General features: G+C 45.1%; 4 protein-coding genes across 5 annotated transcripts; 3 read left to right on the forward strand and 1 right to left on the reverse strand.

The window, feature by feature from the left end:
* Window positions 1-521: 521 nt before the first annotated feature.
* Window positions 522-5543, forward strand: LOC112902116 (putative receptor-like protein kinase At4g00960). Its single transcript, XM_025971044.1, has 8 exons — window positions 522-2158; window positions 2583-2632; window positions 3054-3139; window positions 3723-3877; window positions 4153-4363; window positions 4471-4702; window positions 4810-4969; window positions 5166-5543. The coding sequence occupies exons 1-8, from the start codon at window positions 1712-1714 to the stop codon at window positions 5343-5345; spliced, it is 1521 nt and encodes a 506-aa protein (XP_025826829.1). The 5' UTR covers window positions 522-1711; the 3' UTR covers window positions 5346-5543.
* A 729-nt stretch (window positions 5544-6272) lies between these two features.
* On the forward strand, window positions 6273-9074 carry LOC112902125 (cell number regulator 13-like). Of its 2 annotated transcripts, XM_025971055.1 has the most exons (4): window positions 6273-6779; window positions 7322-7671; window positions 7809-7938; window positions 8014-9074. In XM_025971055.1, the coding sequence occupies exons 1-2, from the start codon at window positions 6336-6338 to the stop codon at window positions 7592-7594; spliced, it is 717 nt and encodes a 238-aa protein (XP_025826840.1). In that variant the 5' UTR covers window positions 6273-6335; the 3' UTR covers window positions 7595-7671; window positions 7809-7938; window positions 8014-9074. The 2 variants fall into 2 exon arrangements, with proteins under 2 accessions (XP_025826840.1, XP_025826839.1); XM_025971054.1 differs by having other exon boundaries at window positions 7322-7938.
* Window positions 9075-10586: 1512 nt separating this feature from the next.
* Window positions 10587-12530, forward strand: LOC112902124 (serine/arginine-rich splicing factor SR45-like). The gene is made up of 4 exons (XM_025971053.1): window positions 10587-10708; window positions 11282-11398; window positions 11551-11969; window positions 12125-12530. Exons 3-4 carry the CDS (start codon window positions 11553-11555, stop codon window positions 12509-12511), a joined length of 804 nt encoding a protein of 267 aa, XP_025826838.1. The 5' UTR covers window positions 10587-10708; window positions 11282-11398; window positions 11551-11552; the 3' UTR covers window positions 12512-12530.
* A 3182-nt stretch (window positions 12531-15712) lies between these two features.
* On the reverse strand, window positions 15713-21786 carry LOC112902114 (cysteine-rich receptor-like protein kinase 45). The gene is made up of 9 exons (XM_025971042.1): window positions 21534-21786; window positions 20995-21445; window positions 20555-20607; window positions 19872-19939; window positions 19310-19398; window positions 16834-17089; window positions 16500-16710; window positions 16234-16375; window positions 15713-16109 (listed from the first exon to the last, which is right to left on the reverse strand). Exons 2-9 carry the CDS (start codon window positions 21421-21423, stop codon window positions 15816-15818), a joined length of 1542 nt encoding a protein of 513 aa, XP_025826827.1. The 5' UTR covers window positions 21424-21445; window positions 21534-21786; the 3' UTR covers window positions 15713-15815.
* Window positions 21787-24143: the final 2357 nt, after the last annotated feature.

Consider the following 24143-nt stretch of genomic DNA (forward strand, 5'->3'; position numbering starts at 1 on the left):
CAATTCATTTTGTGAAAATGTGTTTCTTTAAATAAAATTTGGTTAAATGTAAAACCTTGGTTGTGAGTGTTGCTAGGACCTCGCAATCATAAGCCAAATCCAATTATCTAATTCAAAACTTTCCATAAATTTATTTGAGAGTTGCTTGTGTTGTTTGAAGTGAGATTCGAAACCAAGTCAAATCTGGCTTCTAAACTAATGGGAAAAGTATCTGGTTAAATATATTTGTTTTGTTTCCTTTAATGAATAGTAGAGCTGCGCCTTTGTTGCTTATGAACTTCCCAGATCAGAGGCGGTTAATTGATCCCAAGTTTATAGATGCTGCTTTCAGTTTCAGGGGATGGTATAAGCGTAGCAGATATCTGTTATCTGTACATCAAAATCCTGAAACCAGCAGGCTGCATCTTCTGACTTTTGGTACTGCACGATCCATCTTGCAAGCAGAAACCCGATCAGAACTTAAGGTGGAGCAAGCAAGGAACGGAGCTCAGGCCGGCGTTCAGCAGCAGGCTCGCCTCGCCAGACGGAACCCCGGATGGTGTAAGCTGTTCCCGCCGCTGGACGGCCGCCGACACGTGCAGCCCGCCAGCTCGCCGCGCGTGCGCCGTGACCAAGCACCAAGCCCGCCTTCGTCTTCGCCGCGCTCCCGCCTCCGTGCACGGTCCCAGCGCGCGCGCAGCCCCACACGGGCACACGTGCTCCACTGCTGCCGGAGCCCTGCGGCGCCCGGGGAGTTGATGGTTGATTCCCTCCCGCCCCTTCGTCCAGGTCCCTTCTCCGGTGACGACACCAGGTCGCGTCGCACCGGCCATGGCCGCGGGCAACACGTCAGCACGGCACAGAGTTCAGCCTGGCACTGAATCGCCTGCCAGACGGAGGCCAGGAGGCGGCATTTGTGCAGCTCTTCGCCAATTCGTAGCATTTGTGCATTTCTTCGCCAAAATGAAAAAGGAAGCGCGGCTGCAGGCCGTACGGAAGAGCGCGAGGGATCATCACGGAGGCTCCATGGTTGCATCCACGTTGAGCGAGAGGCAAGAAAGCCGGGAGCGGATTCCGGCGGGGCGTCTATGCTGTGCAGGTGGAAAGGTAGGCGAGCGGAAGGTGTTTGGGGAAATGCCGCTGCCAGTGAGAGTCTCCCGGAGCGCAGCTGGTGCGTTGGCTCGCCATACCATCAGCATGGTGAACCATTGCCCTTGTTGTATGCCACAAGTGAACTGCGAATGGAGTTAAATTGCATTGGCCGTCAGTTGGTGTCAGTAGAGGTTGAATGGTTCTGCAGTGCCAGTGTGTGCTGAAATTCTGCAAGACTTAAGTCAATTTGGTCCTTCAGATGCTGCTGGCACAATAAAATGAGCTCGACGCGTTTGTGGAAATGCCACAACCTACCAGAGTACCATATGTTTCGTAGAGAAGAGAGGCCAGTAAGCTGTGGTTCAGTTTCTGCGTTCAATGGAGTTGATACCATTCGTGGAAGTCAACAGCTCGAATATGGCCATTCAAGTCATATCATTGGACATTCAGTGCTTCGGGTGACTGGGTCAATAGTGAACGGCCATATTTTCTCAATTGGTCACTTTCGGTTCACTGTCAAAGTCAGTGTCTTTTGAAGAAGTTAGCTCCCAGGTACTTTGGCTTCATTTCAGGAAGCTCGGTCTTCTTCCTCTTCTAGCGTCTCTAAGGTAGGCCTGCCAGAAAACCAACCGCGAAGAAGATGGCACTGTGGAATGCAGTGAGTCAGGTGGCCACCGTCACGCAGCTCGCTGGGGTCGATGCCTATGGGCTGATCTCGATGATCGTGGAGGCTGCGCGGACGGTTAAGAGGAACCGGGAGATCTGCCAGCTGCTGGCACGCCGTGCAAGGATGATAGGGGACCTTCTGCAGCAGCTTGAAAGGACACAGCTGATGCAGCACATGGAGACGAGGAATCCAGTGGAGCAGCTAGAGGCGACGCTTCGGCACGCGTACGTTCTCATCGCGTCCTGTCGTGATGGTAGCTATCTGTATAGCTGCTGTATGGGAGTGAAGCGGGCTGATCAGCTCCGTGAGGTGCAGAATGAGATCACCTTCTACCTCCAGCTTTTCCCCCTTGTCAGCTTTGTCGACAACACCCGAAGTTGGGAGCAGCTTCTGAGCAGGGCTTGTCCTTTGTGCTCAAGGGTATGGATTTCATTGTGTGATTTTTTCTAAGACTTTGTTGTGTTTCAGAAAAAAAACCTTTTTTCCCCAAGAAAAAGAGCCAGTTTTTGTAGCAGAGGAGATTCTGTTTCTAAATGCATTTTTCTTTTGCTGACTTTGTTGGCCAGTGTCTACACAACTTAAAGTCTCAAGATTATGCAAATGCTGAAATTTATATAGGTTATATAATCAATATCTAATTTAAGGGAACTTTTATAAGAAGCACTGTCCAATAGCTACATATTATGTCAAGGGAAACAAGTCAATATTTATTCCATTTACCATGCCTCTTATTAAGATTAAGATTCAAAATGTTGATGCCAGTTTATTGCTAGAATATTTGCTAAGATATAACTTACGATCAAAGGATCTTACTTTCCTTATTTTTTTCTTTGTACATCATTAGGAAGCTACAGATGATTTACATGCAGTACATCGTGTGGAACATGAAGATAGGTATGGTATATCTATGTCATCCCTTTTTTCATGTCAAATTTTGGACTCCCTTTGGTTGTGCATTGAGACATTGTAAACCTGCTTCATTTTTCTGCTATATATTTGGAGTGTAGAATGATGCACCAAATATCTTCTTACTCCAAAGTCATACCTCTCTTAAAATTAAAACCAACGCAAGGACTGTGATTGCTCAATATGAAATTTGTGCTCATGCTTGCAGAATATGGCTCCATGTACAATTCAGGTGCTCATGCTTTTCCTTAGAACATAGTCATCACCATATGTGATACTCGAATAAAGAAAATTGTGACCTCATCCACCCTTCCCACAAACACAAATGTAAATTCCTTTTCAACAGCCAATCTCTTGAATTCCTTTATTCATACAGCCTATCACATTTACATGTGTGCTACTATATCAGGCTCGGAACAGAGGCCCTCATGGCCAATGGATTTGAAAATTTGGGAACTCATCCTCCCTCAAAATCCGAGGAAGAGAAAACAGAAGGTATGCTCATGCACTTACTCCACAGTTATGCAATATTGTCTAATAGCTGCCAAATTTTCTGGCCCTTTTTTGAGTTACTAAGCTATTTTAAAGTACTTCAAAGGACATGCACATCTATGTAACATTTGGAAGATAACTCGCATCAATATATGAAAAATATACATTCAGTATACATTGATGCCTTCCCTTTGGATACAGGCATACAGTGGTATGATATATCATAATCTTCTAGAAATAATCATGGCACTAATTTATCTCCTAGGGCATGAACCAATCACCGACTTTTCCTATTTGCCATAAATTATATTTAAAGATAATATGTTTGAAGTTACTCAAATGCCTTAACATAAATACTTTCCATATATGTTCCTTTATGAATCAATCGAGTACGTGCATTTGATTATAGACAGGACCGGGAAGCTTCAAGCTATTGTTGTAGTTCAGTCATACTGTAGGCTTCATTTCTGACTATATGGATACTTCAAGTCCCATACATGCATATTTTTAACTCTTTCAAACAATTTTGGCGTCAACACTAGTATATGCTATAATCAGTGATAAGGTGCTGTTTCCTTTGAATCAGGCCAAGTCATGAACATGAGAGGATTAGCAAATCTCATTGGCGGTGCAAAAGGAGCAGAATTATTGCATTTTAGCTTCTCTCAGATTTTGGCTGCTACAGACAACTTATCAGATGGAAATTTGGTGGGAAATGGTGGATTTGGCTGTGTTTACAAGGTAATGTTTTCTCAAGATAATCTTTAACTTAAGTTCTTTAACTGCTTAAGTATAACACCTAGATCAAAAAACTTCTCTAAATGCGTCTCGACTTGGGATGGGGCTACTCAATCATAGCACCTTGCTTCATGTTAAAGGTTAATCCAATGGATGTGCTCCGGTTCTACTAGTCACTGACACAAGAAGTTTATATTACCATATACCTGAAAGTTTCTTTAAGCTGCCTCATACATCTTTAGATGTGTTCTTTTAACACTGGCATTCACTCTTTTTAGGGCAAACTCTCTAATGGTGTTGATATCGCAGTCAAAAGACATGATGTGTCTTCATTTCAAGGTCCACATGAGTTCAGAACTGAGATTGAATCTATTCCAAATCTTCGGCATAGAAACATAATTTCTCTACTTGGGTGTTGTGTTCAAGCAGAAGAAAGCATACTTATATATGAATACATGCCAAATAAATGCTTGGCATCTATCATTGCTGGCAAGTTTACATTAACATTAATGTCTCTTTAATCTTTTGAGTTCATTGTTCAGCAAGTACCACTCAATGATTTCTGATACCAATGTATTGGTGTTTTCCTTTTGTAGATGAAACAAAAAGGGAGTTGCTAAATTGGTCTAAGCGTCTTCGAATAATCAAAGGGATAGCAGATGGTCTTGTTTATCTGCATGGGCATTCTCAGATGTGTATTGTGCACAGGGACATAAAAGCAAGCAACATCCTGTTGGACCATGAAATGAATGCTAAGATTACTGATTTTGGTCTGGCACTAATGTTGGCTCCAAATACGAGTGCAGAGGTGGTTGTTATGGGCACATAGTAAGAGCTCATCTGACACAGCAATCAAGTTATAGACACAACCTTCTTATTTTTCATTTTCATGTGTTTGCACGTGCATTGGAATGATAATTTCTTTCCATCTGTAGTGGTTATGCAGATCCTGAATATGTTGCTACTGGAGTTATCTCAGAGAAGGCAGATGTATATGGTTTTGGTATAGTACTTCTTGAGATAATAAGTGGAAAGCTTTTTCGGTCCCATAAATTGGAGGCGAAGGGCTATCCAGGGCTTCCACTTCCTGATTATGTAAGTTTTGGTCTATTTTTCTTAAAAAAAGCATCATGCCTACTGTAATGTATTGACAAATAATGATTATAAATATATAGATATGACACTTTTCTGAGTCCCTTCTCTAGACAACGAGATTTGTTGTGCGCTTGAAGAACTATGATGGATCATAATTGTAACTATGAAATTTCGCCTGATTGGAACTCTATTTCAGGCACACAAGTACAAAGCGGAACTATTGCTACACAAGCTTGTTGATCCGTTATTGCATGCAGAAGAGCACGAAAGCTCTCAGATAATGGAATGTCTGAAGGTGGCGCTGTTATGCATTCACCATCTTGCCAAGCATCGGCCTACCATGTCGGAAGTTGTTACCATGCTTGGCAGAACGTAGCACCCTGGCAATAGATCATCAGCCTGTTGGTGAGACTACATCCGGTTGTACTTTTGGAAGAACCACAGGGATAGTTGCTATAACCAAAGTGTCATGTAATAAACTACTGCAACTAATGTTTCTTTTCCATAGACCTGTATGGAGAGAGTAAGTATGTGATCATGATCGTGTGAACACCACCGAGAGATAGTTGCAGTCAAATATTTGGCAAGTTGTTCAGATCTCACACGCAGTGGTGAGTTGAGTGACTCAGTCCAACTTAGAGAGCTGGTCAGAGGTCTCTTTCATGGGGTCCTTTTGCAGCAACGTTTGTTAATGTAGTACTTGGGGGCATCTGCATGACTGCATTTGCAATTCCTCGGCACAAATTGTGCCGGGAGGATGATTGGGAGCTTCTCGGAAGGCGCCTACCCTTTTTGCGCTGGCTGAGTTATGCTTTGTTGAAATGTCACTGCAACCTGCCCTTTTGTGTAGCTGGAAATGTTGGCCCTATTAGAGTCCATGCATGTGTTGGTGATGAAGCCTAGCTCTAGATGACTGAGACCATGAGCATGAAGAGACATCGACCGGCCACCCCTCCCTGGTGGACAAATCAGGTTCAGGCAGGCTGGCATTGCTGTTCAGCGAAGACTGAAGACTGATGAGAAACCAACCAAATCATGGGTCCAACTTCGAATCTGTCAAAGCTTGAAAGTTCAGTCTCAAATTCGAACAATGCAAAGTTTGTACAAGCTTGAGGTGAAGCTTCCTGGAAACCCGGCCACCTCCACGTTTGGCGCCATCTATATGTTTTGGTCAAAAATGTCAGCATCACAATTCAAAAAAATAAAACATTTTCAAGTGGCGTTGTCTCTTTCGCACCAGTCAAGATCTTGGACTTCTCTGCCACTCCCAAATCAAAGCCTTTTATATGCTCCCTCTCAGCCGCACCACCTTTTTCCTCCCCTCCATCTTTGATTCTTTGCTCAAAGCAAAACCAAAGGCAAGAAGATGGCTCTGGTCGGGGAGGTCGCCACGGTGGCGCAGCTGGTGGGGCTCGACGCCTCCAGCCTCATCACGATGATCGCCGAGGCGGCGCGCACGGTGCGCCGGAACCGCGCCACCTGCCGGCAGCTCGCGCGGCGGGTGGAGATGATCGGCGCGCTGCTCCGGCGGCTCCAGGACGCGCAGCCGATGCGGCAGCCGGAGACGCGGGCGCCCGTGGAGGAGCTCGAGGAGACGCTCCGGCGGGCGTACCTGCTCGTGCGCTCCTGCCAGCGCCGCGGGTACGCGTACCGGTGCTTCATGGGGGCGCGCCACGCCGACGAGCTCCGCGAGGTGCAGGGTGAGATCGGCTTCTACCTCCAGCTCTTCCCCCTTGTCAGCTACGTCGACGCCACGCTCAACTGGGTGAGGCTTGTCAACAAGGCCGATGAAACTTCGTCTTGCCAAGAGGTACAACCACCTGCTCCTCGCAACTAGTTCAGTAGTTCTTGTTTCTGTGATATCTCGTATCTAGCAGAAACACAACCTGGCACAGTTTGGAGCACGGGAAATTTCCCTGAAATTTTACTGGATGAACTGTCTAGTAGTACCAAATTTCTGTGAATTTCCCATGGAATTTCCAACTTCCAAATAGGCCCTCAAGGCCTCAACTAAGTCCTTTTACTATGCTTCTGTACATATTCAAATCAAAACCTGGCTTCTAATAAGTAGAAGAGTCCTTTTACTAATTTTGGAGTGTGAGAGACATGGTAATAGCCTAATTGCTAGGATTCAAATCAAAATCTGGCTTCTAGATGTTATGTTGCGTATGCCTTTTTGGCACAACAGATCACTGCACAGGATCTTTGGATTTTCATTGTTATCTGAATTCTGAAAGTAAAAGGTTGAGATCTGAATGATCTGTAAAACTTGATTCTGGATTATGAATTACAGTTTTACTGTTTTGCTAAATTGTGGAGAGCTTATGCGTTTGCCATCTGCTATTTGTACAGGCACCTGTGGTAAGACCATATCTCGTGCCGCTCCTGTTACTCTCGTGCGATGGATGCTGCTTAGCATTTGTTCAGGGAGTATGCCTTGGTAATTGGTATAGTACACACACAGTTTGCACCTCCTCTGCTATTGTTTTCTGTGTTCGTATCTGTGAAGTTTTCATGTGTCACTGCAGGAGTCAAAACACATTACTGACTTATTCCTATATAACCCAACACACTAACAATGATCTAGCTAGCACCCTGTTTTTTTCTTTGGGAACAGCTAGCTAGTATGCAACGGTTGATCCTCTTTGTCAGATTTCCTAGCTGTCAGGTCCAGGTGAAAATGAATTCATTGTGTGGAATAGGTATGTTGGAATTTTCTTTTCCTCACGGGATCATCAAACAAGAGTTATTCCTGACCAACTCTCGGGTGTTGTTTTTTATCGCTCGAGAGTGTTTGGATGATCTGTTTGCACCCATAGCTTACCTTTTGGTTCATCAGGACTGCAAAGTTCCACAGTCGCTGGCTCTGATGCCGGCACAATCGGTCAAGCCCTTGAGCCTTCCACCATTGAGGAAGGACGAGTAGGGCCAACATATCATTTCCCTGGACATGTACTTCAATCTTTCAGGTTCCAAATTTAACAAATTCAGTTCAGTATTGTTAGTCTTCAGTAACCTCATCATCTGATTCAATCTTTTTTCAGCATATCTTCAGATTTTTTGAGACGCAGTAGCAACTAATTTGAGTGTTGCCATCTCGTCTGGAAGAGCAACCAAGGATTACTTGTCATCTTGAACTGTCAACTACTGTCAAAAACCTTTCCTCTTCAGTCCACAGGAGAACAACTGAACCATTCGTTTCAAAAAATAACTGAACCATGAAAACATCAAAAAGATCGACGAACTGCGGTCCCCGACCAAAATAATCATTGCAGAGAGAAGGATAACCAGAGATGTCAGCCTGTCAGACGTCTTGATATCAATTTTTGCCTTGCGTTTGTGAATACCCATTGATGAACCACCTGAATCTCTCATTCTTCAATCTGAACACAGTTACTCTTCCTATTCCATTCCTTCGAAGCGGTTTGGAACTGTGGACTATATTCAGAATAAGGCAGTTTTCAAGATGTCCGCCAACATCCCCACACGCAGCTTCTCTGAAAGATGCAACCTGTACTGCAAAGCATTTGTTATTGATCAGCCTCATAGATCCAAGGCTTTGACACATTCCAAGTTGGAATGGCATTTCAACCAGTTTCTTCACTGCATAGGAATGGATGATTGAATTGAATACAGAGACTTCTCTCCCTGACAACGTAAGCTCTGCTTGAGAAAGGGGAGGAGGTTGTATTCAGATTCAGTACTTGTTGTATTGTACTTGCGCTCTCGTGTGAACGAAGCGTAGTTACGGAAGCAAGCAGGGAAGGTGGAGAGCTCCGATCATTCAGCCGGACTTCTGGTCGCTCCTTGCCGGCAAGATGAGGAGGCCGCGGTAGTCTTCCACTTCCAGACTATAGTGCCGGCCAGCGCGCCGCCGTCAGCGTGAACTGGAGACGGGGAATGACGGATTTGAAGACGGGGAGGACGCGGCTCCGCGGTTCCGGAGGGGAGGATGGCGGCGGCGGCCGCCGCGCGCGGGAGACGAGCGGGCGGAAGAGCCAAACCGGGTCAGGGTGCTATTTGTAAACTTCTGGACCCGAAATAGGGGGTTATATGAAAATAATCGGATCGCGATTATTACGTATATTCCGATCGCGATTCATAATCACGATCCAAACCAGGGGGCTTTTTAAAAAGTGTCAAGGGGTCCCTTCTGCAAATCTTCCGGCCCGGCCCCAAGGCAGCCGGCGAGCTCCGGCGCGAGCCTCCGTCGACTCAAAGCCCCAGATGGCAGATGCAGTGGAGATTCGCCGCTCACGTCCCTAGCTACCACGCAGAGATGCTCATGCCGCCCCCTCACGGCCCTAGCCCCCACCCCCCAGGACGAGAGGAAACGCACCTGGGCATCCAGCGGCTGCTCGCCGGTGCGTCGCGGCGTTCGAGCCGGTTCCATTCCTCTTTGGAGGCCTCGCAGCGTTGCTACCGGCATTCGTCAACCTACGGCCAAGCTCCTTTTGCTACCGTTGCTGGAAGCCTGAAATGAGTTGCTACTGTAATAATCGTTGCAGAGATCAGATCAACGTACTGCAGACCCAACCAAAATAATCGTTGCAGAGATGTCAGACATGTCTTTTTGACAGTTTTTGCCTGCGTTTGTGAATACTGAATACCCATTGATGAACAATCTGAGTAGTCAGGACTGTGCAATCCTCAACATGTCTGTCAACATCTCCACACACGCTGCTTCTCTGAAGATGCTAATTGTACCCAGCATTTGTTCATGTCTGAAAAAGCTATCAAGAGATTCCAGGCCATGACATATTCCACATTGGACAAAGACATTCCAGGCTTTGGCACATTCTCTGAACTTTTCATTTCCCCTCCACATGCTTCAATCATTTAATTCAGTCTCTTGTCCTGTGTATCATCAGATTTTCTAGGATGGAGCAACTGTTGTGCTGCTGTAAGGTGTTGAGATGAAATATGAACTCTGAAAAAGCAATAAAGATAAAATTTTGTTGTCGTCGACCTTAAGTGCCTAATACTGACAAACTCCCTCTTCATTCTACAAGAGAACCATGGAAACCTAAAGAAAAAAGGATAGCAAAAAATGGTTCCGAGTTCCAACCAAAATCCTTTTAGCAGAGGTAACCATAATCAATATGTCAGACGTGTGTTGATTGCATTTTTGCCTTGAAATTGCTAATACCCATGGATGTACTACTATCTAGTTTCAAATACATCAAATCTGTACAGTGCCTATTTGTAGCTCTCTGCATTCCTTATTTCCTTAGCAGTGCTGTAGACTGTAGTCAGAATCATGCAGCATTCAAGATGTCTGTTAGAGTGTCAGAGTCAGTTACACACACTGCTTCTCTGAAGATTCAACTTTACAGAGAATTTGTTTTTTATTAGCTACATAAACTCCAGGCTTTTACTCACAACACATTCTCTGAAGCTTGTGTTCAGTGCTAGATCACTATTTACATAATTATATTACCATTTGTTGTTCATGTATTTCTCTGACTGTCTTGTCAGTCTAATGATCTGACTCCAGCTACTAACGAGAAGCTAGCTTCCTTTGCTCATTCGTTTAATGACCTGAACTGAGCTTGATCGTGATGTTCATGATGCTAACCACACAGTAGTAGTTCTGTAGTTGAGTCCAACCTAGAGAGCTGGTCAGAGTTGTCTTTCAGGTTTCGTGATGGGCATCTGGAAATCTTGTTAACAGAGAGGAGCTCGCTTGGAAGCTTCTCAGAAGGCACTTTCAGCGCGCCTTTCTGTGGTAGCAAAAATGTATGTTCTTCTCATATCAGGCCATCAGGGTCAGGGTGGTATTATGCAGCTATAGTCACCTCTTTAAACAAGTGACTTGTAGGAGAGAAAAAAAACCAAACAAAGACATTGCAGAGGGGTCACTATAACAAAATCGACTTATTTAGAGGATTCTAAAATCTAAGTGACTTATTTTTTTCCTCCCTCTTTCTCTGCCCTCTCCCCCTTCTTTTGTATATAAATTTTATTTCCTTATTTATTTATATATACTCCATCCAGTAGGAGCGAGCTTGCTCCTCTGTTTCCTTTAAAAAAAAATCTAAGTGACTTGTAAGGGGCTTAATGTTCCTCGTCGCTGGCTACTCCATGTTTGGTCAAGAGCACGCAGTCAAAGATATCGACCATTCTTGATTCCTGTGCTCCTGGTCAGTCAGGGAGTCAAAGTAGTAAAAGGTCATCTTTTTTATGCTTGTTTTTTTCTGAATCAAAATTTACGTGTGAATGGGTTCATATTTGAAAGCGAAAAGGTCTTCTTTTTATTTTATTTCTAAAGACAGTGAGCTGTGCCAGTCTTCGTTTTGTTCTGCCGCATAGGGTGAGGACTGAAGAGGCAGGCAGGCAGTTGCCGGGTCAGTTCCTTCTTGCGAAGACGAGTAGACGTCTCTCTCTATGCATTGTATGCTACTTGCCACTTGCCACTTGCCAGAGTAGGTAATCACCAGCCCCATATCTCCAGAGCAGAGCCGACTATGAGTTGCTCCAATCCCCAGCAAAAAGGCCTTTGATTTCTCCCAGAGTTCAGAGAAGTTTCTCGACCGACATCCATTCAGTTCTGCGTTCTTTTGGATTGCATTGTTCATCAGGGATGGCCGATCCGGTAGCCAGCGTGGAGACGATCGTGAGGATCGCCCTGGCGATCAGCAAGGCCGTCGGCACTGCTCAGAGGAACATCGACCAGTGCAAGGACGTCCAGGCTCAGGTGAGCGTAGCCAAGGACAGCCTGCTGGTTCTGCAGAGGAAGGGGCTGATGGACGACAAGGGCTCCGCGGTGGGCCGCGCGCTGGGCCACCTGAAGACGACGCTCAGGCGCGCCCTCGAGCTCGTCAGGGCCTGCCAGCAGGAGGACCAGAGCTTCGTGCAGCGCGTCCTCAGGGCGGAGGACCTGTCGAGCCAGCTGCGCCAGGTGAAGCAGGACATCCTGCAGGAACTGTCCATGGCGACCTTCGCCATCAACGCCCACATGGCGCCCGACGCGCATCACGATGGCCAGCGGCAGCTTCAGGTGCCATTCCTTAATCACCTGCATGCACCTGTCGTGTATGACAAGTAGTATTAAAATTGACATGTAGGAGTAGATTATAATTCCTGATAAAGTAGCATATGATGTTCCTCTTCCTGCTATGTTTTTGTTCCTATGTATAAATCTGCCTCGTGCAGGTTCAGCATCGGAGGCATGAGACACCAGCACACCAGAAGCATGAGCATGGACAGGGCAAGATGCCTGAACATCGACGGATCACAGATTCTGAGCATAGGAGGACCAAGACGTCTGAACACCGCACAACCAAGACACCTGAATGTCGGAGGAACAAGACGCCTGAACATCGGACGCCCAACGCACGTGAGCATCGACGGGCCACGGATCCTGAACATCGAAGGACCAAGACGCCTGAACATCGGAGGCCCAAGACACCCGAACGCCGAAGGCCCGACACACCTAAACATCAGAGGCCCGACACATCTGAGCATCGAAGGGCTGGTACGCATGTCCATCAGAGGCCCAAAATGGTAGAGAAACAAAGGCCCAAAACGCCTGCACATTAGGGCCGGAAATGGGCGAACATCTAATGCCCAAGACACTTGCACAACGCAGGTGGTGAACGGAATTTTTTAAATATCTCCTGCACACCATGTTTGCACTCACTTTTCGATGGATGTCACTGTATCAAGATCTGTGTTTGTGTTCTGGTGGAATGGGGAAGAGGTGGAGAGATCTGAGTGATTTTATTGTTGCTTTTCATTCACCTTTTATTATGTGTTGTATCTTGCTATTTTTTTTATCAATTCTGAGTGATTTTTTTTTACCATGTCCTAACTGAGCCAATTAATTTGTTCAAGCAGAAGAAAACATACCTGCGTATGGATGCATGCCAAACAAATACCACAGAGAGATTGTTGCCATAAAATATTGGAAAAAATTCGGTTTACACCCGTGAACTATTATAAAAGTCCTATTTTCAATCTTCAACTACAAAACCGGATAACCGAGACCATCCAATTGTCGAAACCGGGCAAATTTGGCCCTTTGGATGGTTTCAAAGATGGTTTTTCATTTTGTGAAAATTAAAATTATTCAAATTTAAACTTAAATATTCATAAGTATTCATTTTAAATAAAAAATATGAAATCGATATCAAAAGGTTTCTAAAAATATAACCTATCTATTGGTACTCTAATTGCCAGTTATTCGGATCTAATATTTTTATGTTCATAATATTTAGTTGCTTGCAGTTATGCCTATTATTTTTTAATAAAAAATATTCAAATAGAGCAATAATAGATAGGTTACATTTTTAGAAAAAATTTAGTACTAGTTTCATATTTTCTGATTTGAAATGAATTAGTTTTAGTTTTTTAATCTAATTAGAACTTTTTTATTTTTTTAAAAAATATAAAACCACTTTCGAAACTACCCAAAGGGGCAAACTTGTCCAGTTTCAACAGTTGGATGGCCCTCGTTATCCAGTTTTGTAGTTAAAGATTGAAAATAGAACTTTTCCCTAATATTTAGCTGGTTGGTCAGAGTGCAGAGATGCGAATAGTGGTGAGTTGAGTGACACGGTCCAACTTAAGTAGTTATAAGTGAGCTAGTCAGAGGTCCCTTTCTTGGGTATGATTTGGGCATCTGGAAATCTTGTTGACAGATTGAGCATCAGAAAAGGAGCTTAAATTCATAAGCTTCTTAGAAGGCGCCTACCTTCAGCGCGGCCGAATTATATATTTTTTTTGGCGGGTTGCCCTCTGTTGTTTGTACAACAACACCTGTTGTAAGGCCATGTCTTATGCCGTTTCCTGTTTCTCTCGGGCGATGGATGCTGCTTAGCGATTGTTCTGGGACTATGCTTTGGTGATTAGTGCAGTACACACACAGTTTTCTGTTGTGCTTCTGCAGGAGTCGATACAGATTACACACTACTATCTGAGCCTAAGATTCTTCAGATACGTTCAGTTCGTCTTTGTAGCTCTCTTCATTCCTTGCCAGCGCTGTGCAGAGTCTTGCAATTTTCAGAGATGTCTGTCAATGTCCACACGCGCTGCTTCTCTGTCCCTTAAGATGCAAGCTGTACACAGAACTTGTTCTTGATCAGCTACAGAAACTCTGGTCTCCACTGCACAGCAATGCATGACTGAATTAAAACACAAAAGCTTGAACTTTCTCCTTGACAACGTAAGCTCTGATGGAAAAAGGAGGAGGCTATACTGGCGCTGACATGTGAACGAGATGTAATTACGACGGCCAGCAGTGAGGGTAGGAGATCTCTGATGACTCTGCCGGATTGCCGGACTTGCACCATGCACTTGCCGGCAAGATGAGGAGGCGCAGGAAAACTGCTCGGGAACCAGAGCAGAGGCCATCAAAGAGTCTTCCTGTGCCAGCCAGCCGGCGCGCCGCCGTCAGTACGAATTGGAGCAAGGCTTGCCGGATTCAAAGAGGGAGAGGGTGGGGCCTCGTGATTCCGATGGGCAGCGGCAGCGGCGGCAGGTGGTCGTCGGACGGGCAAGAGGCTGAGCATAACCGGCGGAGCAGGGTGCTATTTGTAAATGTTCAGACCCGAACAGGGGGTTATATGAAAATAATCGGATCGCGACTATTAATCACGATCCAATATAGGGATTATTTTGCGTATATTTGGATCGCGATTATCAATCGCGATCCAAATAAGGGGTCTTTCTGCAAAGTTTGAAGGGTCTGTCTGCAAGATCTTCCGGCCTGCCGCGAGACAGCCAGCGAGGCCGCGCAGCCGCCGGTGACCTCGAGCGCGAGCTTCCATCCACTCAACGCCCGAGTCATGGAGGCAATTTTCCTCTCACGGCCCTAGCTTGCTCTCGGAGATGCTCCTCACGGCGCTATCCTCTAGGACTAGAAGAAAGCACCTGTTTTTCCATCCAGCCGCGGCTCGCCGGAGCGTCGCCGCGTTCGACCGGTTCCGTTCCTCTTGGAGGCCTCGCGGCTGTCCCCGGCGTTCGTCAACCGATGGCCAAACTCCTTTTTTTTACCCTGCTGCAATCCTGCCGGGAACTCATTTCTCCGCAACCATGAGGAGCAAGAGCAACACAGGTTCAGATCCTTCTGCAGGTTGACCCTGAAAATGGTTGACAAGGAAGCGACAAGTACTCAAATGACGAGCAGCCAGTCATCCCTACTAATGGAGAGAAATCAGGACAGGTAGCAGCGTTGCTGAGTTGAAGACCGAGGATTAGTCTGACAGAGCTAATCAAGAATAATGGTACAGTCGTTGTGCTATGTAGAAAGCAGTGCACTCTGATTCTGATTTTTGGAAGAGAGAGGGGACAAGAAAGTGCAGTTTGAATGTTCAGAGAAGCAGCATGTGCGGATTTGAGCAGATATCCTGGAAATTTCCAGGATTCTGAATCAAATTCATGGAAGACAAATGACAAAAGTATGTACCGTTTCAATCTTCAGAGAAGCAGCATATGAACACGCGTACTGAATTGCAGGATTGTGATTCAGTGTACGTAATACAGTGATGGCCGGAAGTACAAAGAACTGTACAAATTTGTTTTGTGCACCTTAAGTAAAAAATCTCCTCCTGCCTCAAGTGAAAAAACCGGGTTTTAGCTTTGCTGAGTAGGAGCTCCACGTTGGCAAGACCTGACACGTGGCGCTCGGGCCCGCTTGTCAAGCCAGATCAGTTCGTTATAAGTTTCTATAAGAAGGAAAGATGGATGTTTTTATGTGATTATCAATTATATATATTATATGTTTAATTTGACACTCCAAAATTTGTTTCAAAAATTATTTATTTCGTTAGTAAGTTTTTAAGGGCAAATAAACTTCTATCAAATTTACATCATCCATCAAGATAGCAAAATAGTCATCTGGGGCTCACGATCCGTCTGACCAGGCAGAAGGGCTGGAAGGTATTTCTCCATCAGATTGATCTGCCGACGATCTCTCTTCGTCGGATAAGATGTACGCTGGTTTCTTTGGGTTTGGCAACTCTCTGTCTCCATTTAGCATCTCAAGAACATCTGCCATGCTGGGGCGATATGCCCGACGATCCTGAGCACACAGCAGTCCTACCATCACACACCTTTTAATCTCCGTAAGCTCAGACCCGTCAAACAATGACAGATCAAACTCCTCATCTATTCGGCCAGCTTCCCAAGCCTTCCAAGCCTGACAAGTCAAATAAAAGAATTACCTCTATCTTCTTTGTATTCTAGAAGCTCACCAAAAGATAATAACAAATCTGTGCTGCCTGCGCTATAGATACATTATTCATGCATATGAAAATACTTACCCATTGATCTAATGGGTATGCCGCTGTAGATTTACATCTGCGGATACTGCGGACTGTCTCGAGGAGGGTAATGCCAAAACCATACACATCATTCTTTGTTGTCACAGTAGACCCTGCCAGAAATTCTGGATCTATATATCCCCTGAATAATTAAATAAAACATGACATAACTCAGAAAAGGGTTAAAAAGAAAAAGAAAGGAAAATATTCATGTATGTGATGCACACATGCATTGGATGAAGTATTTGCGTGGAATGATGTCTTACAGTGTGCCTGCTATAACATCCAGAGTGACCTCATTATCGTCCACAGTTACAGATAAATCGAAATCAGTAATCTTAGCATTCATATTAGAATCCAAGAGAATATTTGGGGGTTTCAGATCCAAATGGATAACGCCCTGCTCATGTAGGTAATGGACACCCTGGGCTATTCCCTGAATTATCCTGAACATGGATGACCAATTAAGTTGGGACTCTGCAAAATACAAATCCACATCATGGGGAAGCAACTATTAATTCATATGTATATACAACAAAGTTAATTAAGAGAAATGTTGTGCAAGAGGAAACTATGGTCAATATTTTAGTGGAAACGTACCGTGGATGACCTTGTCCAAGCTTCCGTTTGGCATGTATTCTTCGACTAAAAAATATTCTGTTTCTTTATCTCGATCTGTTTTGCGATTCCACAGCCGCATCATAGAAGAAGATTTGACTTTGTGTCCATATCCCAGAACTTTCACAATGTTTTTGTGCTGAAGCTTTGAAACTATACGATGTTGATCATAAGAACTATCATAAGTGAAGTGGTATGCTCTCTTGATGGTGACCACAGTTCCATCATTTAATATACCCTGAAAAATTATAACAAAAAAACAGATTTACATATAGGCGTGGCCATGCCTTGTTTTCCTGTGCTTTATTGCTCATTTTTTTCCCCTTTCCTTGTTGGGGTATTGTATTTGGAAACGTTTCAACTTATTCCATAGTGCCATGACAGGCAGTTTAATTTGGAAACTTGAATGGATGGAATTTAAATTTTTAATTGAAGCAAGAGTATCTCATCATCAATTAAAAATTTAACTTCTTGCTTTGAAGCAAGAGTATCTCATCATCAATTAAAATTTTAACTTCCATCCATTCAAGTTTCTGTTCCATATGATAGGGTCACATTAAAACTGGGCTTTGGATATTAATATGGTCTCCAAAATATTACTTTCCAACAAATTCCCACTACAATATATTTTTGATGTCTCTGTAATTTGGCCCATCCGGCTCTTCCGGCTTTTTAATATCCTGCCGGTTCGTTTCAAATAATATATATATTTTTTATGTCTATTGAATGTGTAAATGCTTTTTTTTCTTGGCCAACTGATTCTGTATGTCCACTCTGTCCCCTTTTAGGGAAAATGTCGGCAAGAAAATGCCTGGAGTAACACAAAGGGAACAAGCTTTCAAAATCTTTGGGATTCATCCACATGATGAACTACAAATTCTTTAGGACTTAATCTTCAAAATAGGGGCACGAACACAAAAGCCCCTTTTTATCTTGCTAAGAGTTAATCTTGAACTTGATAACCTGTTAAGTTACACTTAGATCATGTTGTATACATTTCCAAGCATAGCAAATGGATCAGTGTGAGTCATTTCTTAGGGATAATCAAGGTGCTATTGTAGTGATAATGAAGATTCATTACATAGGTAGTAACAATGAGAAGCAGATGGGGAACCTTTCATGCTGATATTATCTTTGCACTTTGCAGGTAATCTTGGGCGCTTTAAAACCTTTGGTAGACTTGTGATACATTTATTTCTCAAAAATTCATTTAATTTATACTGTAAATATGTACAATCCATGGATGGGAGTGCAGGCATGATCTCCACCATGCTGGATGCCACTTTGTTGTGGAGTGGCGATCCATCACAATCTGTGCCCTCATCCTCGATCATGTCGAGTGTAGCCACAAAGCATAGGATTATGATCTGTTTTATTTTATCCTATACTAACGTTACTTCGATCAAGTCTAATGGCAGGTTTCTGATATAATATGATTTTATATTTTGTTTGCCCATAGCAACACACGAGCACATACCTAGAGCCTGTTTGGTAGAGCTCCATCTGATTCTGATTCTCTATAGGAGCTGATTCTTTGAGAGAGGTGATTCTACGACTGAAAGTGATTCTCTTTGATTCTCTAGTATAAACTCTAAAAATCAGGGTGGAGAATCACTTTACAGAATCACGAGAAGCTAATTTTTTCAGCTCCCAGCCTCTTAGTTCATTTTACATAATCACTTTACAGAATCAGCAGAGAATCACTTCTCTCTGAAAAATTGTTTGGCAGAGCTCCTGCTGGATTCAGCAGAGAATTAGCTCTGGGAGCTCTACCTAACGCACCCCTAGTATGTACTAAGTAAGTTCCAAGACAATGAAGCCTAGATTTGGCTGATTTGTTTTTTTTCTAATATCATCATAAAAGGGAATGCCTCATGAGCAGTGATAGATTATATTTTGTCCACTATGATCAAATCTTGGAGGGCACCTTGTACACAAGCTGCTTTGGGTGGTAAAACTCTTGCAGGTCTGTGAAGTATGGGGATGCACTCTTTGTGTCAGAGTGTGGTGTGTGAGACTGTTAGTGTGTGTCTGTGTCCTTTTTATGATTAGAAAAATGAAGGTAAGAAACAATATTCTTTAAAGGGAGTGTTAATCAAGTGCTCCATGTAAAATATATTATAATTTTTTCTATAAAATAAGAAAGTGTGGGTTATGTGTGTGTAAGTCATGTAGAGTGTCTCATAAGGGACCTCATCCCTCTATGTGTAGGGACCTAATTAACCTCTATATTTGTTGGAATTGTATAAGGGTATACCTAGGATTGCTAATAAAAAGAATGATCCAAGACTACTTTCTGCCTTTTTCCCTCTGTTCTTCTACAATCATGTGATTATTTAACATGATCTATGTAGGTTGATAGCGTGATCATTGTTGAACAATGGTTTTGCCATGAAAAACAATTGTATTGTCAGAAGAACCCAAATAAAAAATATAGCAAACAAATCATATTAAGTACCTTGTAGACATTGGAAAAGCCACCTCTTCCAATGGTGTTTCCATCCTTTATAGCAGCCTTTAACTCAGATAAACTGAATTTTTTTAAGCCTGCCATAGAAAAAGTAAATATCACGTAGCTTAGGTTATGCAAGCTTGAAACAATGGTCGTCGTATTCAGTCTGAAAGGAGCAAAGTGGTAAACACTGATAGGTTTGAAAAAGAAGAGATAACATTTGTAATAATAGGTACAAGGCAGAAGATACTACTAACTAGCTAGCCTGATAATACGTGGACAGGAATTATGATGAAGTGACAATATTGAATCACACACTGGTTTAGGATTGTTAAAACCTGTCCATGGCAAATTTAAAATAAAAGCATACCTTGTCTCACATTTTACTTCCTGTACTTCTATTAGCAATTTAGCATGCTGTGTTTTTCTTTGTAAACATGTAAACTTTACCTTCCAAGGTCATGACTTTATGTAAGGTAATTGTTAAATGTAGTTTTTATGTAAAAAAATAAAAGTGATTTATGCTGAAACCCACTAAAGGAACAAGCTAGTAGAAATACCATCTTACCTACTAAAGGAGCAAAGGGGGGATCATTTCCTGTTAGTACAATGTTTTCCTCACCGTTCAAATCAGACCTGCCATTATTACCATATATTGATAAGAAGCTATATTTTAGGTCGGTGAAAACTAAAAAATGATTGATGCTGCAAAGCTTGCAAGTCATTATAAGTTTAGTTTATCAACTTCAACATCCAGTAGAGAATAAAAGGATGGAATTTGATAAAAGACAGGTAAATTTGGAAAGGCTCCAGGGCAAGAAGTGTACATATCTTCCCTGCATATTCTTTTTAGTGCCGTCGAATAGGTTTTTGTAGATAATACAGTTTAATAGCTCAAAGGATGGTGACACAACATAGCGGAGGAACAAAATTAGTACCCAGTTAGATAATGATTCAGTTAGTTTATAACGTCACTCAGAGTTTATATGCCAAAACAGCGTAAGCCATAATATCCAAAAAGTTTAAGGTAACTTCCAGTATGCTTTACTTGTACTTGCTCTATAGTCATGATAATATGACGGTAGGGCCTGTCATGTTATCATGACTGAAGGGAGTATCTAATAACACACCATAATGGCTCTAACAATAAGGAGGGGTACTCATCTTCAGTTGAACTATGGAAGTACCACCTCCAGTCTCTCTGCACTAACAAGCCGTCAAGACGCTGAGAATACAAACAGCCATATGTACCTAGCATCTTCAGTTGAATGAATGCTAGTTGATATATCCGGCAGTCCTGCATCCTGAAATATGAAAAATAATTCAATTATTGTGGTGTCATAGTGAAGCTTTTACAAGAAGATATGTGCCGTCATCTCTAATTATGTGGGTAAACTATTAACATATTAGAAACACTGAAAAATAAGAGTTTTTGCTAGATTCTACTACCCCATCTCAAATTACAATTCGTTTTGACTTTTTAGATTTATAATTTTTGCTTCATATCTAGATATAGTGTACATCTAGGTCTAGGTGCATAGAAAAAATATATATATTTAGAAAAATCAAAACGAATTGTAATTTGAGATGGAGGGAGTAGGTAACTTGGTGTACCGCTCGTTGGCTGCAGACATTCGCCCGTGAATGTTTAAGGTTAGGATTTTCATTAATCTAAAAAGAATTTGGTGTACCGCTTGCTGCTGCCGGGGCGGAGGATGACCACCAGCCTGAATAGTAAGCAACACGATGGTGGTGTGGGCGTTGATGGCGAAAGACGCCAGCATCACTTTATTCAAGATGTCATCTTTTACCCGGCGCAGCTGCCTCGACAGGTCCCCGGCCGCAACGAGGCGGCGGATGGTGCTCCTCTCCTGGCAGGCCGTGACCAGCTCGAGGGCACGCTGCAGGGTCTCCTCCAGGTCCTCCAGCGCGCCGGCCATCGCCGGGCTGTCAGCCACCGTCCCCGTCTGCTGCAGCTGCGACAGGATGGCGCTGAACCTCAGCACGCGCCTCGTGATCTCGCGGCAATCCTCCTCGTTGTGGCGAGCCTTGTCCACGGCCTCCTTGATCTTGAGCCCGATTTTGACGATCTTCTCCACGGTGGCCACCGGATCGGCCATCGATCCTTCCTGCGGCACGCAGCTGCACACAAGATCAAGCAGATCAGGTAGGTTCTTGGACCTTTTTGGATCTTCTCGTAGCAACAATCAGAGCAAACAAATCTTCCCACCTCGAGCTTCCTCCTACAATGCGGAGACTGAGGAATTGCCGGGCCCTCTATTCACTCGGCAGCAACTCTGCTCTGACGACGAGTTGCTGAAGCATGGACTCTGTTTTTCTCTGGGCGCGGCGGCGCGGTGACCACTGTATCGTTTACTTGCGAAACCGTGTGGGGGAAAAAAGTATGGAGCGGCTATTGATTGTTGGGGATGACTTGACCACTGTATCGTTTACTTGCGAAACCGTGGGGGGAAAAAAAAGTATGGAGCGGCTATTGATTGTTGGGGACGACTTGACCACTGTATCATTTACTTGCGAAACCGTGTGGGGGAAAAAAAAGTATGGAGCGGCTATTGATTGATGGGGATGACTTTTTGTGCCAAGTGCCAACATGAATGCACGATTTTGCCAGGTAAGGGTCTGTTTGTTTCCTACTCTCTAAATTTTAGACCCATCACATTAAAGAGAATCTTGCTATTTAGAAGTATTAAATAAAATCTGTTTATAAAACTTTTTCACAGCTGGGTGCTAATTCGCGAGACAAATTTAATGAGCCTAATTAATCCATAATTTACCACAGTGATGCTACAGTAATCATCCGCTAATCATGAACTAATATACCTCATTAGATTCGTCTCGCGAATTAGTTTTATAATTAGACTTTATTTAATACTTCTAAATAACAAGATTCTCTTTGACGTGACCCCTCTAAACTTTACACCCCTAGAAACAAACACACCTGTCGGTACATACAGATAGGGGTACCTCCCGCTAGGGTGTCCAGGCCTTTGGCTTCTCATAATCCATGCTCCCCCTCGCCTCTGGGTCACGTGGCATACGGCCTCCGGGCCTGACAGCTGGGGCCGCGGTCTCCAGACCCTCCCCCGGGCTCCATGAGGTCCGGGGTCTCTGCACACCCAGGTGGGCGGGAGAGCTCTCGGGTAGCCCCTGCGGACCCGGCCTCCCATGGGAGGTCCGGGGCCGCCACGTGTGATGACCGGACCATCACAGGCCAGCCCGCTCCGACCGGTCTCGGCGGCCCCGGGCCCCCCTTCCCCCGGGAAGGGGTCCGGTGCCGCCATGTGTTGCCCAGCGGGAGGAGCGGGGCTGGCCCCGCCGCGTGCCTGCGGCCGGAGGCCCCTTGCGGGTCGCCTCTCCACCTACCAGCATTTAATGCGGTAACTGTGTCGGGCGCGCCAAAGTCAAAAGGTGCGGCCTGCCACTGACACACGGGGCAGGTAAGCTGACACCACGGTAAGCCCGCCTGTTCTGAAGGCGGCGCGTCATGTCACCGTGCACAGTGCGCGGACTGTGTACAGTCCCGTCACGGCGCTGCACGCGTGATGATGGTCTGTAATAGGCAAAGCCAAGGCGTGCGCTGTAACAGTGCACACGCACCGGGTCAGCGCTGCTTCACCGCCTGACAGGAGATCCCATCCTAACAGAGACAGCACGGCTTCACTGTTATGCAACGCTGACGCCGGATACTGTGCAAGACAAGGCTGTACAGGGCCGTATCCAAGTGATGGATACGCACATCAACTTCCCGATTGAGAGGACTACGGAGAGGAGCTGGAGATGAAGATCTCCATATCTCTCTTAGAACAAGCTTCTGCTGGCCGGACCCACATGTCGGGGTCAGGCTCAGTGTAAGCACCCCCCTTGGACTATAAAAGGGAGGGTGTACTCGTTAGAAAAGGGGGTTCCAACATCCAGGATCACACAAACACAAGTCCAGGCTAGGTTCCATCCAAGGCTCTCACAATCAATACAATACCATAGTGGACGTAGGGTATTACGCTCCGGCGGCCCGAACCACTCTAAAATCTCCGTGTCCCTCCTGTGTTCATCTGACCACCGATCGAGCGCTCCTAAGCCCCCTCCAAACCCATCCTTAACTTAGGATTAGGCGGGTACTTTCCGCCACCCGGCTGGAGAATTCTTCCGACATTTGGCGCGCCAGGTAGGGGTGCTTTAGGTTTGGTTCGTGTTTGATCAAAGTGTAAGGCCGCGATGGCACAGGAAAACGGTCACCATGACCTCCTGGTTGGAGAAGAGGTGGCGTCCACGGCGCCACACGCCTCTCGCCGTCTCGCCTCCAGAGCGGCACCGCGTGTTGCTCCACCTTGTGCGGCGGAGCGGGTCTTAGTGGCCCAATCGGTGCCCGCACCGAGCGGGCCCCTCATGGCAGCCAGGGAGTTGCTCCGCAACCCCCCGGGAGAGGCGGCTTCTCCAGACGTGCACAGACAATGGCGTGACGACGTCGACCGTCTCCTCAACCTGGCACAGGCTTCCCCAGGCTCTGCGGGGGGGTCTGTTTCCAGGCAGCGCCGTCGCCAGGGCGGTGCATCCGGTTTCGTGCACGGACCGAAGACCTCCGGGCGGAGCTCAACCGTAGGCATGTGGGAGAGGACGCCAGGGTCTCCATCAAGCGGGCGCGCAACCGACGGCTCAATATTGAGGGTCGGAACCTCGCGCCCGAGCTCGATGCGGCTGCGGCCAGGCCGCAGGGACTCCCCCAGGCGCCGGTGTCGGGCGTGGGCTGCGCAGCGCTCGCAGACCACCTCCGCGCAGTCGCCTGGCCGTCCAAGTTTCGGCCCCACCTGCCGGAAAAATATGA

This window comes from Panicum hallii, chromosome 8 (genome assembly GCF_002211085.1).
Source record: "Panicum hallii strain FIL2 chromosome 8, PHallii_v3.1, whole genome shotgun sequence".
NCBI lineage: Eukaryota > Viridiplantae > Streptophyta > Magnoliopsida > Poales > Poaceae > Panicum > Panicum hallii.